This window comes from Plasmodium chabaudi, assembly GCF_900002335.3.
Source record: "Plasmodium chabaudi chabaudi strain AS genome assembly, chromosome: 6".
Classification (NCBI taxonomy): domain Eukaryota; phylum Apicomplexa; class Aconoidasida; order Haemosporida; family Plasmodiidae; genus Plasmodium; species Plasmodium chabaudi.
In genome coordinates this window covers 96,469-111,589 of record NC_030106.2, presented here as the reverse complement: position 1 = coordinate 111,589, position 15,121 = coordinate 96,469, and the positions used below count along the sequence as shown (strand labels likewise).

At 22.8% G+C, this 15,121-nt stretch overlaps 6 protein-coding genes across 6 annotated transcripts; all 6 read left to right on the top strand.

The window, feature by feature from the left end:
- Positions 1-610: 610 nt before the first annotated feature.
- On the top strand, positions 611-1,582 carry PCHAS_0603000 (mitochondrial phosphate carrier protein, putative; the record flags this gene model as incomplete). The annotated part of the gene is made up of 1 exon (XM_738390.2): positions 611-1,582. One exon carries the CDS (start codon positions 611-613, stop codon positions 1,580-1,582), a length of 972 nt encoding a protein of 323 aa, XP_743483.2.
- A 1,371-nt stretch (positions 1,583-2,953) lies between these two features.
- PCHAS_0602900 (ATP-dependent DNA/RNA helicase PSH2, putative) lies at positions 2,954-6,461 on the top strand (the record flags this gene model as incomplete). Its single annotated transcript, XM_016797429.1, has 7 exons — positions 2,954-4,648; positions 4,835-5,055; positions 5,160-5,329; positions 5,503-5,702; positions 5,837-5,905; positions 6,000-6,208; positions 6,359-6,461. 7 exons carry the CDS (start codon positions 2,954-2,956, stop codon positions 6,459-6,461), a joined length of 2,667 nt encoding a protein of 888 aa, XP_016653385.1.
- A 908-nt stretch (positions 6,462-7,369) lies between these two features.
- On the top strand, positions 7,370-8,258 carry PCHAS_0602800 (conserved protein, unknown function; the record flags this gene model as incomplete). Its single annotated transcript, XM_016797428.1, has 2 exons — positions 7,370-7,405; positions 7,671-8,258. 2 exons carry the CDS (start codon positions 7,370-7,372, stop codon positions 8,256-8,258), a joined length of 624 nt encoding a protein of 207 aa, XP_016653384.1.
- A 1,128-nt stretch (positions 8,259-9,386) lies between these two features.
- Positions 9,387-10,022, top strand: PCHAS_0602700 (cytochrome c oxidase assembly protein COX19, putative; the record flags this gene model as incomplete). The annotated part of the gene is made up of 1 exon (XM_731782.2): positions 9,387-10,022. The coding sequence occupies one exon, from the start codon at positions 9,387-9,389 to the stop codon at positions 10,020-10,022; it is 636 nt and encodes a 211-aa protein (XP_736875.2).
- Positions 10,023-11,394: 1,372 nt separating this feature from the next.
- Positions 11,395-12,006, top strand: PCHAS_0602600 (conserved Plasmodium protein, unknown function; the record flags this gene model as incomplete). Its single annotated transcript, XM_016797426.1, has 1 exon — positions 11,395-12,006. The coding sequence occupies one exon, from the start codon at positions 11,395-11,397 to the stop codon at positions 12,004-12,006; it is 612 nt and encodes a 203-aa protein (XP_016653383.1).
- A 1,151-nt stretch (positions 12,007-13,157) lies between these two features.
- Positions 13,158-14,162, top strand: PCHAS_0602500 (NIMA related kinase 3, putative; the record flags this gene model as incomplete). Its single annotated transcript, XM_016797425.1, has 1 exon — positions 13,158-14,162. One exon carries the CDS (start codon positions 13,158-13,160, stop codon positions 14,160-14,162), a length of 1,005 nt encoding a protein of 334 aa, XP_016653382.1.
- Positions 14,163-15,121: the final 959 nt, after the last annotated feature.

The window sequence follows — 15,121 nt, the reverse complement described above, 5'->3', positions numbered from 1 at the left end:
TACATTTTATATAAAAATACGTGGAAAATAAATAAGCATAATAAAGGAAGTGGTAAAGCCAATTGAAAATTGTATGAATTTGTGTGAAATATATTTGTAAAAAAAAAAATTAAAATAAAAAAATATATATATAAATATGTTTAAACAATAAATGGTCCTTCATAATATATAATAATCAATACAGTACTAATAACAGAGATAATAAAGGTAAAGAATAATTAAAATTGAAAATACGTAAACACATGTTTGGCAAAGGGAATGTAAAAAAAATATACGCCTTAAATTAATACATGAACATATATTTATTTGCATTATTTTGAAGGTGAAATAAATGAAAAGTATTAATATAATACGTATTTAAGCATAGTTTGTTTTGTGAAAAACTTTAAAATATGTATTGCAACATAAAGTCTTTATAATTATAAGTTATATTGCTTAATTAAATTATATTAAATTTTACACAATTGGGGGGATATATAAAATATTTAAAATAATATTTCTATATATGCATGGCAAAGGATTGATAGAATTGCCTTATTTTACTATTTATTTATCATGCTTATTTATATTTGAAACAATTTTTAATATCAGATTTTGAATATTTGTGAAAATGCAAGGATCAGATACATGGGATTCGAGATATAGTACCCCTGTTACTAGAATAAAGCATCCACACGATCACAATTTATCGTATTATAGTAAATGTATGTTTGGAGGTATATTGTCTTGTGGATTGACGCACACATTAATAACCCCATTAGATGTTACAAAATGTAGAATTCAAACATATCCAAATGTATATAAAAATTTATTTCAAAGTATAGGAAAAATAATAAAAGAAGAAAAAGTTAAAAGTTTATCATTAGGATGGACTCCTACATTTATAGGATATTCTCTTCAAGGTTTATGTAAATTTGGTTTTTATGAAGTATTTAAAGATGTGTATTCAAATTATTTAGGAGAAGAATATGCATATAAATATAAAGGGGCAACATGGTTACTTGCATCAGCATCAGCAGAATTTGCAGCAGACATATTTTTATGTCCATTTGAAATGATTAAAGTTAAAATGCAAACAAGTAAGCCTGGTACATTTCCAAATAAATTATCAGAATCTGTTTCGTTTATGTTAAAAAACAGAAGCGAAACAAAATTTCCATTTGGTAGTGTTTCACCTTTATGGTGTCGTCAAATCCCATATACTATGGCTAAATTTTATTTTTTTGAAAAAATTGTTCAATCAATGTATGATCATGTATTTACCCAACCAAAAGATACCTATTCTAAGTCAACACAATTAGGTATAACTTTCGCATCAGGATATTTATCTGGTATTATATGTGCACTAGTTTCACATCCTGCCGATAATATGATATCTCAATTAGGAAAGATAGAAAACAAGGGTAAAAGTTTGTCTATTATAACAAAAGAGATGGGAATGTATAATTTATTTACGAAAGGTATATGTACAAGGGTTTTAATGATAGGAACATTAACAGGTTTACAATGGTGGATATATGACACATTTAAATCAGTTATGGGATTAGGTACATCCGGATCAGGATCTGGTGCTAAAAAATGATTTATCAAATGGATTTTTTCTAAATTTTGTAATGAGAAAAAAGAAATTTTAATAAATTAACGGATATAGAAAGATGATTTAATAGTATATATATTAAACATTATAATTTTATTAGAAGCATAGTAAAATATATATTTTTATATGCAAATAATCGAAGACTATTTTGTTTTGCTTTAAGCATATTACAATTGCGAATTTGAATTTTATAGATGCCCTTCTCTTTAAAAGTGTCTATATGCACACACTTATATATGCATAGCTTGTTTAAAAAAATAATTTTCATTATTTATTATTATTTTTTTATTACATTTTTTTACATTAAATAGTTTTTTATATTGTAAAAATAAAAATAAAACTTGCTCAAACAAAATTGTATTAAAACATAGAAATAGCCCCTATATTTAAGAGTATGATTTCGCATAAATCAAATAAAGGCATATATGTAATGAAATAGGAATATTGGAAAATGGTTGAGATACCCTTTAACTAATATTTTCATTTGGGGTTCCAATTATTGCATTACTGTAGTGATATCATCAATTTGTTGATATAATGAATAAACACTAGTTAGCAATTAGTTTATATTGCTGAGAATTTTTTTACCCATTTTACACACAAAATATGGTACGGTATATAATAATGTATATTTTTTTGCATTATTATGTAGGGAGAGTTGTTTTCGTTTTTTTTTATGGATGATAAATTATTATATGGAGAAATGCTAAAAAAGAGAAATAAATTATAATTATTAATAATTGAGTAGGGTGTTTGCAATATATTTATAATAACTTTTTTTATAATAACATCATGAGCATATGGAAATTGTATTTTTTTTTAATATTTGAATAAAAAAAAAATGGTGTTAGCATAATTTGTTCCTTTAAAAATGTAAACCTAAGTATACTACATATATATGTATGGATGTGAATAAAAGTATGGAAAGGAAATAATAATAAAGAATAATACCGAAATTAACTCTATATTATTCTTTGGAAATTTGTTGTATTTTAAATTCGATAATGATAATAAAAAATAGTTGTTTTTTTTTATATAAATGAAGGGGGAAAATGTGACAATTTTGATTTGTCGTTTTTTTACATGTATATTTATTATATTATAAATATAAATGAGCTATTGTTCCCCTTTTTTTCGATTTTTTATAATATTTTATTTTGTTTGCATATTTTTTATAAAAAAAATAAAGGGGAATACTCCATATTTAAGTGATAAGGGTTACTAAGTAAATATATATGATGAAATATGAAGACCGGGTGTATGAAAAGGGTAGAAAAGGAAGTTGAAAAAATATAAAATAATAATATAAAGAATAGTATGAGAAACGTATACTAGTGTATTGCTTATGCGTCTAAAATGATACGGATGAAAAATGGCATGAACACACTTATTGATATACAAAACATTAACCATTCACCTCGTTTATCAATTATTGATATGAATGCGTTAAATAAAAGTTTAAAAAGCAAGAAGAAAATAAGCCGAAATATAAATTTAAACGGAACAATTTTCAATAATTTTCCAAAAAATTATTCAAATTTAAATGAAAGAAAAAATGCTATAGTAGGTAAAGATTCAATACTTGGTGGGAAGGAGTATATTAATAATTATGGTTATGGGTGGAAAAATCATATGATTAGAAATAAATATAGAATTTGTCATAATAATAAAATTGTAAAAATATTATCTATAGGATATGTTACTGAAGCAAATAATAATAAAGGGAATGATAAGAATAAAAACACAGATTTTGAAGAGAGCCAATTGAATAGTGATAAATATGAAGATCGGAAATTTACACGAGTAAATAATGTAAATGATAAAAATATATTTAATAATGAAGATAACAAAATATTAAATAGACACGAGCATGTCGACGTAAGTATATTAAATGTCGAAGAAGAAATTATTAACAACCTAAAATTTATCTTAAAAATAAATAAATTATATATGTACCAATATATCATATTTAATGAAATCGTTGTAAAAAATTGTAAGCATTTACTTATATATAATAAAACAGGAACAGGAAAAACTTTGTGTTATTTATTACCATTAATACAAAAGATAATAAATGATAAATTTGATTGCAATAGAAATGTATTAATACTTACACAAAATATATACTTATGTAAGCAGTTATATATTTATATCTTGTCTATATACCCTAATTTAAATGTGTGTATATTAAGTGATGAGAATGATTCTTTTAGCAATATGAAAAAGATGAGATCAAGTGTTGTTGTTAAAAATAATATTATAAATAAGGAAGAGTTTAATACAGATGTGCAAATAGGAAACAGTGGAATACATTTTTATTTATGTACACCTAATAAGTTTGAGAGTTATATAAAAAATTATAAAAACAAAAAAAAAAATGATAAAAACATTATGAACAATGTTTTGAATTGTGTTAATACAATTGTTGTTGATGAATTTGACTATATTATAGAAAATAGAAGATTGATATTTAATTTTTTATTTCATTATTCTTCAAAAAATGGATTAAATTCCATAGATAATGATAGCAATTATGATAATTTAAATTATAAAGATTTTAATATGTATTTATTTACAGCTAATATAAATGAATTAATGATGAAAAAAATAAATGAGCATTTGTCTGATTTTATTTTTTTCGATTTTGTTAATGGTATTAAAGAAATGATTAAAAATAATGAGAATGGAAATATAGCTTCGTGTAGTTCTAATAAAAATAAGAATGATAATTCATTTCAATTATTAAGTAAAGAAAATAAAAAGTATAGCTTATGTAATTTAAACATTTCACATTTTATATGCAAAATAAATACGCCATCAAAATATAAATATGTCCCCTATTTTTTAAATATATTTTTTTTTAACCAAAAAGGTTCATCAAATAAAAATCAAAGTATGCTTGAGCAACCAAAGCAATTTAATGATATAGATAAAGATGAATATGATAGTAATAAGCTAATTTCTGATTATATGAATCAAAATACATCGACAATTATTGAGGATGGTTGCAAAGTGAACAAATGTATAATTTTTTCGAACTCAAAAGACGAGGTAAAATATGTTTATATGTGTCTTATCGATATATGCGACGTTATATTTTGTGTCTGTTTCTTTTATTTTGCATACATTATTTTTATTTCTGTCAGATTTTGCTTATGATTTGTTGATACTTGAGTTATAAGTTTGTGCATTTTATGATAAATTATTTGAAATTGATTATTTTTCTTTTTTTTAAAGGTGGAAAAGTTGTACGAAAATGCATTTTTGAAACCCCATGCTGTTATGATACATTCAGATTTATTGACAGCACAAAAAAATGAAAATATAAATTTATTTAAATTAGGAAAAAAAAAAATACTTATTACAACAGATATAGTGAGTAGAGGATTGGATATAGAAAATGTGGTTTTCATCTTAAATTATTCCCCACCAGTGTCCCCAAATGATTATGTACACAGGTTAACTAAATGCATATATAGCAAAATTATGCATTAAGATAAATGCAAAATATGATTATAACTTTTTTTAACTGATAAATAATTAATTACAATTGTGTTATTAGGTCTGGGCGAACTGGAAGAGGAAAGGAAAAGGGAGTTTGCCTAACAATTTACCATAAATATGAATATCGAAATTTAGAAAAAGTTATAAAATATACAAAAAATAATTTTCAGGTTATTCTATGCCCACATGCAGATGAAGTATACAAATTTTCCGTGGATACATTAACAGGTTTGAATCAATATATATTATCAAAATTATCACTTTAAAAAGCGTCGAATAAAATTTTTATGCGTAATAGTAGAAGGGTATAAGGATTGGGTGCATGTGATTATATATGCATAATGTATAAACTATGAATAGTATGATATTATTGATATTATAAATATTTATCTTTTACACAGACACAATAATGAAAATACCTCCCGAAAAATATGAATTTCTTCATAATAAATCAAAAGAATTATTTGAAGCATATAATACAAAAATAATAGCTCAAATATTGTCTATTTTATTAAAATTCGATAAAAAAGGCCAAGATATTTCTTTATTATCAGGAAAGAAAAATTACACCTCTGTTTTAATAAAAGATCCATTTTTTGAGGTAACATATGCCTTCATGAAATACCCAATTTGTTTTTTCGTCATTTTACAAAACAAAGATAATACACATATATAACCATAAGTATACAATAAAATGGTGGAATATATTTTATATATATAACTCTTTTTTTATAGCTCATTAAGAATAAAGATGATATTATTAATATGCTGAAAGCTACCATAGGGAGTGGAAACTTTTCAAGCGTAAGATTATATTACTATATAAAATAAAATATATATATACACACAAAAAACTCTTAAAATATTTTTTTCTTTTTGTATATGAATGTGCTTATAGATTGTCGGGGATGTAGCAAAATGTGATGAAGGTTATATTGCAGATATTTGTAGTGGCTCGGTTAATAAAATTATAAATTTATTTAACAATTCAAATTCACACTACAGAAATAAAGGGGTAGAAATTAATACAATCATAGAGTTACCTCAAATTGTTCGAGAGAAAAAAACTACCATAAAGAAGAACAAAAAAACGCCCTGGATAAAATAGTAAGAAATATATATACCTTTTTTATTTGTATGCATACATGCTTTTCGCATCATGTTTTGTGTAATTCTTATGCTTTATTGGAATTGAAGCTATATTTGTGTATATATTATACTATACATGTTTATGTATGCATTAATTTTTTTCCTTAGTAAATTACAAAGAAAGAAGGTTATAATTTTAGGAAGAAAGGAGGATAAGCATATGAAAAAAGAAACTGCCGAATTCATAAAAGACATAAACAGACCCATTTAGCAACATTTGTTTTACTATGCTTTCTTTTTCTTTTTCATTTTTTCGTCTAATTTTATTTTAATTAATAATTCAGAAATATTTTATTCTATTTGTTATATTATTTTTTGTGTAAAAAGAAAAAATATATACATAATAATGGTCAATTTCAAGAGTTAAAAAAATATAATTTTTGAAGAATGTTAAGATAATTTAGCTTTTAATAAAATGTGTAAGTGCTTATTTGTTTTTATAAGAATTTTTTTTTATTATGACGCATTTTACAGATACATAATTTGTTATATTGCTACTTGTTGCTATTTTTAAAATACACATAATGATTATTATTTTGTTATTCTTTAATTTTATTATTTTTTTCTTTACAATTTGTTACTTTTCGTTTCGGCATTTCGCCACTTTATGATTTCCTATGCTTAATTATATATTTATCATTTATTTACAAATTTATTGTTTTCTTTATAATATTTTTAAATGATTGAATATAAATGCATGTAATTTAATATTTGTGGATTAAATGGTATTTATTTCCATGAATTTGCAAATAAAATTGTTACATAAATTTTTTAGTTTAAAAAATAAAAAAACTATAGAATGTGTAATAAAAAAATGTGTTACCAGCTTTAAAGCCATATATTATCATATCAATATTATATATATGAATATTTATTTATCGTGTGAAATTTTAAGTAAAATTAAATAATAAAAGGAATTTGCTTATATATTAGTTATATAAAAAATAGTTATGAATAAAGAATGCTAAAAAAATTATAGATGCATTGAGTCTTTTAATATATATGTAGCGCTCTATAAGAAAATAAAGCATTTATAAAAATCATAAATCAAGAATTGTAAAATATTCGATATAAAATAAGGGAAGCTATATTAAAAAGTTCTTACAGCATTTCTCAAAAATGAAAGCGGAAACGCCCAATAATATATCCATTAAGGTAAGCACATATATTGCGTACTTTTGATTTACACCTTATAAAATATATTGATATATGTATAATATGCGCATAGGAGTCGCATTAGAAATGAAACTGCATGATGGATATTATTTTTTTTTCTTTTTGACTATAAAATTTCATTTCATTCACACCGGATTCTTAAATAGACAATAAAAATACATAAAATTTTTTGAATTATTTTATCATACTTTTTAAGACACTGCTATACGAATTTAACATTTATTCATATCATTTTTTTATTTAGAAAAAAGAAGAAAGCTCTAAAACAAAAATAAAAAAGAAAACTAGTATTAATATGAGCAAGAGTGAAAAGGATGAATGTAATAATAGTGAAGGCTCTAAAATGCATGAAGAAATAATTAAAAGTAATAGCATATCATCTGAAAAGAACAGTAATAAAAAAACAAAAGTTAAAAAAATTAAAAGTTCAAGTAAAGAATTCATAAAAGAGGAGTGTGAATTAGACCAAGAAGAAATGATGGAAGGTGAAGAATATGGAGAAGAGGATAGTAAAAATGAGGAAGACATGAAAATAAATGATATAACAAAATATTTTAAAGAAGGACAAAAGGTTATAACTCCGCCCAATGGAGATGGCACAAGAGCCTTCTATGAAAGTTTGTTAGATGAAAATCCAAATTCAATAATCGCAATTAAATATTGTATAGAGCATGGAGTTCTTAGTGGTACAAAACATCACGAAACTTTAAATAAATATTATATGCTAAAGAAAAATAATGCATTTAGAAATAATTTTGGAGGCATAAAATGTGAATTTGTTGAAATGTTAGAAAACATTAAAAATGATAAACTTCTTTCTATGAAGAATTAATGAAAAGACAAATTTTAATTACTATGGGGAACCAAAAAATAAAAATGTATGAAAGAAACCGTGCACAAGTGCATATGTCTGTATGGTCTCTCTCTATATAGTACTTGTGTGGGAATGCATAATTTAAGATATGTATTTAAAGGTGTTGCTTTGAAGAAATGATGAGTTTGACATATTCATTTGTTCTATCTTTAATTTTTTTTGTTTTATCATATTGATACAATTTTTATCAAAATGTTTTAATTATTCCGTATTTAAAAAAATAAAAAATAGATTCTTAAATTTTAAGAGTTTTTTTATATCTTTCATATTTTAATGATGTTTAGTTATATTTTGTGAATTTTTATGAAAATTCGTTTATATTTTTATTTTTCTTACCCTACATTGTACATGTTGATCTATTTCTTTTATTATTAATAACGCATATAAAATGGTTATTTAAAAATAATTACAATGTAAATATTAATAATAAAAGTATTTATGCGCAAATGAAGGGGAATATGTTTTTTTTTTAATTATTTTATTTTTTTTGGAAGTATAATGAAGTAAGGTTTATTTTAGCTTTACACATTATGCATATGCAGTATTATGTATACAATGTATTTTTTGCATACCTTATAAAAATTTATTTTTAAAAATTTGAAAGGATTGCCATAATTTGTTTTTTGTAGATACAGATCTTTAAATATTATTTTATTTATTTTTATATTTAATTTATTACGTGAATTTTTAAGAATTTTAACAATTATCAACAACAATTTTCCCTAGGCAAAAATATAGGGATATCACAAATTAAAATAAAATTTGCAGGACAGTAGTTGTACAATAAATGAAAAATATTTGTTTTATTTATGCCATTATTATGAATAATTTTATATCTCAATTTTAAGTATGTTTTGCGACAACATATATATCAATAGAAATGATAAGAGGTGAAGAATTGCTTTTCATTGTAAACACTTCATTTTAGCTATAATAAAGATTTATATGCACGACCCTTTATAAGATTTAATTAGTTGGGAATGCACACATGCATGTGTATATAGGGCTTATAAAATGATTATGAAAATGGAAAGGGTGAAATAGCTAAATTATAAAATACATATTTTTTATAAAAAAATATAAAAAATGGATACAAAAAGAAGCATAGTTAAGAAGCCAGATAGAGGAAGTTTCCCCTTAGACCATAGCAACGAGTGCACATCAATAAAAAACAATTATTTAAAATGTTTGAAGGAACATAAAAATGATCATATTAGTTGTAAAAAATATTCGAAAGAATATTTTATATGTAGAATTGATAACAATTTACTAGAGAAGCAAGATTTAAGTAACTTAGGTTTTTATGAAAATGAATCAGATCATGAAAGTCGGTTAAAAAATTTTAAGAATGTATATAGTTACAATGCATACAAAGAAAGAATGGAAGCCTCAAAAGAAAAAAATAAAATGAAAGAATATAATGATACCAAACTTGATAATAAAAAAAACACTATTTATCCTGCTAAAGAAATAGAAAACAAAGACAAAATAGCTCGAAAAGATAGAGATGGTCTTTTAAATTTACAAACTATAAAAAACGATATAGGTGATAGCAATAACATGAAAGAAAATATGCCAATGGAAACGAACGGACAAATTGCAATAAAACGAAAAGAGGAAAGTGGATATTTAGCGGGAAAAGAATATTTACAAGTATTATTAGAAAAAAAAAAAAACAAAAAATCATTTTTAAGTAGCCTATTTAAAAATAGCAATACATGATAATGATAGAAATAGTAAAACAAAAATGAGTTTCACTGATGAATATAAATTTTGTACAAAGGGATTATAACACAAGCATATATATAATATGTGCTTGAAATAGGGTATATAATAAGAAAATGATCACCATTATGGCATAAAACATGTGGGGGGAATACAGCTTATTTCACTGAAATATGGAATGCATATAAGATATTATGTGTAAGTATAAATATGCTTACGTATATTTTCCCATATGTTCAATACGTTTGAAGAAGGTTGTTTTATTTTCATTATATTACTTTATAGCAAAAGTCTGAGCATATATATGCACATAATTTAATAGAGTTAATAATTCACATTGAGCACAGTTAAATATATAGAGCACAATGGCATTTATAATAAATATTAAAAAATATATATAAGCTTTAGCTATATTCAGTATGGGAAGCATAAAAAATATAAAAATTCCTTTTTTCCGTATGAAATAAAACATTGATATTAAAAATAAAGGCAATTTTTATAAGAGAAAGGGGCATAAGCTGTAAAATTAATTCCACTGATTAGTGTATAATAATTAGCATAATTACAGAATAAAAAAATAAAAAGTTGCATATTGTATGAAATATAAAAAGATGAATTTAGCTAGCTACAAAAAAAAAACAAACAAAACGAAATTGCTTAATAGTGAGCAACTTCAGAATAGTATTTTTCAAATTAAAGAAAAATGTATTTAGTATATTTAATTCGTCTATAGGAATTGTTTTGGGACATGTTTGTTTTTCCGATTTATATGTATCAATATTATAAATGTTGTGTCTAAATTTTGTTTAAATGATTATATCGAAAAAATATACAGGAGAAAAGTAGCAAAACATATATTCATGTTTCGTAAGCTAAATTTTATGTCATATTTTAAAAAAAAATTCCTGAATGTAACATCCTTTGTAGACATTATTAATTATGCATATTAGCTGAAAAATCGTATCATGGATGAGTATATATTTTTTTTTAAGTAAAACGTTGAAAAATATTTGATAAATAATAAAATAAATTATATTTTTTGCATATATTTTTGTATAATTTTGGTGTTTTATACTTTTATACAACCTGCTTATATAGAAATATATGTTTATACATTTGTTTTATTTGTATCCATATTTACAATAATTTTTGTTAATATATTTTTATTTTTTTAGTTGACATTATATATTTACATATTCATTTATATTATCATTTTTTAAATAAAATATAACCTTGATATGCTCATAAAGCATAAAATAACACCATAAAATATATATATTTCTTTTATGCTGTTTATTTTTTAAGACAACAAAGAATATATTTTGTATGTCCAATTTATAATTTTTACCCATTCCTTTTTATTTAATTTATGTTCAATAATACAAATTTTTCAGAAAAAAAAATAAAAATGCAACAAATTAAAAATGAAGAAATATATAATAGGACCCAAAAAAGGGCAATAATTTTTTTCACTCTGTCTTTATTTTGTAATTTTATAAAAATAATTTTGCTGTTATTTGATGGATTGGCAACTTTTCTTTCAATTGCATTATGTTTATTGTTTATGTTTTTTGGATATTTTGGAATACTTTCAAATAGTCTTTCTTATACGCATACACAAATATACATAATAATAGTTTACGTTGACATAATGTTAAATTTTTTAATCGCCTTTATTTCCTTTTACAATATATTTACAATATACGAAATATACATAAAAAAAGCACCAGGCGCTCAAAGCGACGATGGGTTTATTTATATTATTTCAATAGTATTAATTATATATTCCCTTGTGTCTACATTGTTAAACAGTTTATCAATTTATTATTCTAAAAAATTAATAAAGCCAGTTCTAATGCATAAAGAAAATAATTATTCTCAAAATAATGGGGCTATAGATAATCAAGGGAAAAAGAAAATAAAAAAATTTAAGGAGATTCCAAAATTAGGGAATGAACATGAAGGGCATGAAGTGGTTTAAAGTATAATGGAATTTATAAGCTTTTCATAAGTATGGCAAAGATTATAATACGAATAAGGAGCGGCAAATATAATTTGTAAATTGTAGAGAAAAACAAATATATTATATTTTAAGTATTTATTTAAATGTAGACACATTTTTTATATAGCATATTGCCACAGTTAGCCCATGCATAATAAAAAAGTGATAAGCCGAAGTTATATAAAACAAATTAATAATGATTGTATTAGCAGATAATGAATTATTATTCAATAATCTCGAGGGAAAGTAAATATTTTCATAAGCTCTTTCCTCCTTATGCATTATAGTTTATATTTTAATGGTATAAACTTTTTCCTATTTGAATATTTTCAAATATCTAAATGAAAAGTTTCATTTTTTCATTTTGTATACTCAACTTATTATGTTTAGCAAAAGTAGATTTACATATTTATAGCACACATGAAGCATTCTTTTAAAAAGGAAAGGAATATAGCACTAAAATATAATTAATCATTAATGCAGTTAATTATGCATACACAAAGAAAGGGTCGATACTTAAAAGGTATTATATTCCTTACCAATTAGCAAAGTGAGTACACAGCCCGCGTTTTTATTTTTAAAAATTATTGTGTAATGAAAAATGGATGATACATGAAATAAGGAGAGATAAGACAGGCTTTTAAGCATTTTCTCTGAATTAATATACATATATGTGCATACACATTTGCACACATATTTGTTGCATTTTTTGATACCATTACCTTTTGTTTCAAATTTTTCTATATTTTTTGTACATTTCATTTTTGTGCTTTTTTTTGAACCTTATTATAAAGAAAAAATATTAATATATTTTTTGATGCCAAAAATTAAAAAAATATTTAATTTACTATAAAATTTGTTGTTGTTTAAAGTTTAATAGTATTAAAGAGTTATTAGCAATTATATATAAAAGATTTTTATCAATATATTGTGTTAAATATATTAATTGATAATTCTTTAGTTCTTAAAAATTTGTTTACAATTTAATTGGAAGTGTATATCTCAAAGGTATAAAATACTACTTCCTACAAATTTATAGAACCATTTTTTTTTTTTTTTTTTTTTTTTTAAATTTTTTTAATTTTTTTTAATTTTTTTTTTTATTTAATTTGATTGTTTTTTGTTTTTTTATGTTTCTTTTATTGTTTGTTACTTTCTTTTTTTTTGTTTTTTGTGTATCCCATTGTCTCCTGTTGTTATTTTATTTGGCTTTTTTCTCAAAATTGTACATATCGTTTTTCTCTTATATAATGTTGGATTTATTATTACCAACTATTAGAAACACATGTGAAAAGCAAAATGTATATATGAATTACGGATATAAATTTGAAACAGTTTTAGAGATAATGACATCAAACAGTGAAATTCATTTAGTAAAATCGTTGAATACAAATGAAATATTTATTTCAAAGGTTTATGATCTGTATGGAATAAACGAGAATGATTTAAATAGTTATATGAATGAATTACATATAATGAAAAAGTTGGAGAATTGTGAAAATATAGTTAAGATTGTTGATTTTATTAAGAAAAATGATTCATTATCTTTTATAATTGAATTTTGTAATCAAGGAGATTTATATTCTGATATTTTAAGAAGAAAAACAAATAATGAGTATTACTCCGAAAATGAAATATTTAATATATTAAACCAGATATTAAATGGGTTAAGTTTTATACATAAAAATGGTATAATCCATGGTGATTTAAAAAGTACAAATATATTTATTAAAGATGATAAAATAAAGATTGGTGATTTTGGTATATCACAAAAAGGATCAAATAAAAACTTAGGGACATTAAATTTTTTAAGTTATGAATCTATAAAATTAAACAAAACAAATAAATTAAGTGATTTATTTCAAGTGGGTTGTATATTGTATGAATTAGTAACGTTGTCTTCTCCCTTTTCTGCTAATAATATAAATGATATGATTCGATTGTTTGAAGATAAAAATTATAAAAATTATATTATTAAAAACATTTCATCGTTTTATTCTATACAATTAGTTAATATTATTTCAAAATTATTATCATTAAATGCGTCAGACAGGTTAGAAGTAATTTCCAATTATAATATTTCAAGGAATGACGATGCCAGAATAAATTGTCCAAACAAATTGGCTTATGTTTAGATTAAACGACAACATATAAAATTAAAAAAGCGAAAAAAAAATAACAATAAGTATCGCAAAAAAATATAAAATTACGTATATGTATTTTATTATAAATGCAAAATTTGTATTATAAAATATATAAGTGTCTATAAAAAATGGAATGCATATATTTTTGGGGAAATATTTGTCCATATCCTTTTAGACAATACAAGAAAGTGAAATATCATATTTTCGAAATTGTTCGAATTTCCATAAGTTTTATAAATAACTTTTGGGGGGGCAGTTATTCATAAAAGCAATTAAGAGCGTAAAGGGAATAGCCATTCAAAAGTTGCTAATTTAGCAAAATGTCTTTTTCTACAATTTTAAATGGGCTTAATTATGGATGGAGACAAGGGTCTAAGGAATATGTTGATCATTTACAACTTTCTTTAAGTAAGATTTTTCCTTAAGAGTGATAAATAAAAGTAAAGTGCAATTGCAAAGGATAAAATGTTTAAGTGGTGTGTAACCAAACAATGTAAATTTTATAAAGATGCAACCGTAATGAAGAATAAGAAATGTTACGAAATTAAAAGAAATTAATATATGATGATGAACAAAATTAAAGATACAAATTGGACATTGAAGTATAGAAATACATATAAAAATGATGAAAATCTAAAAATTAATTTAAATATAGGTATTTAATAGAGTTAATATATCATATTATCAATAGAAATTTGGAAAATGGAAAAGAAGAGATTGTACAAGAAAAGGCAAATAAACACGAGGAGATAAAAAACCGAACAAAAAATAACGAAAAAAAAAGAAAAAAAAACTAAAAATTCGAAAATAAAAATAATATATAGAGAGTAGGACAAGAGAATGGTTATATTATTATATATTTTAAATGGCATATATTAATGAATATGTAACTTTCTTCTAAAACCTACATAATTTAAATTTATATATTTTTTAATTTTTTTGTATTACAT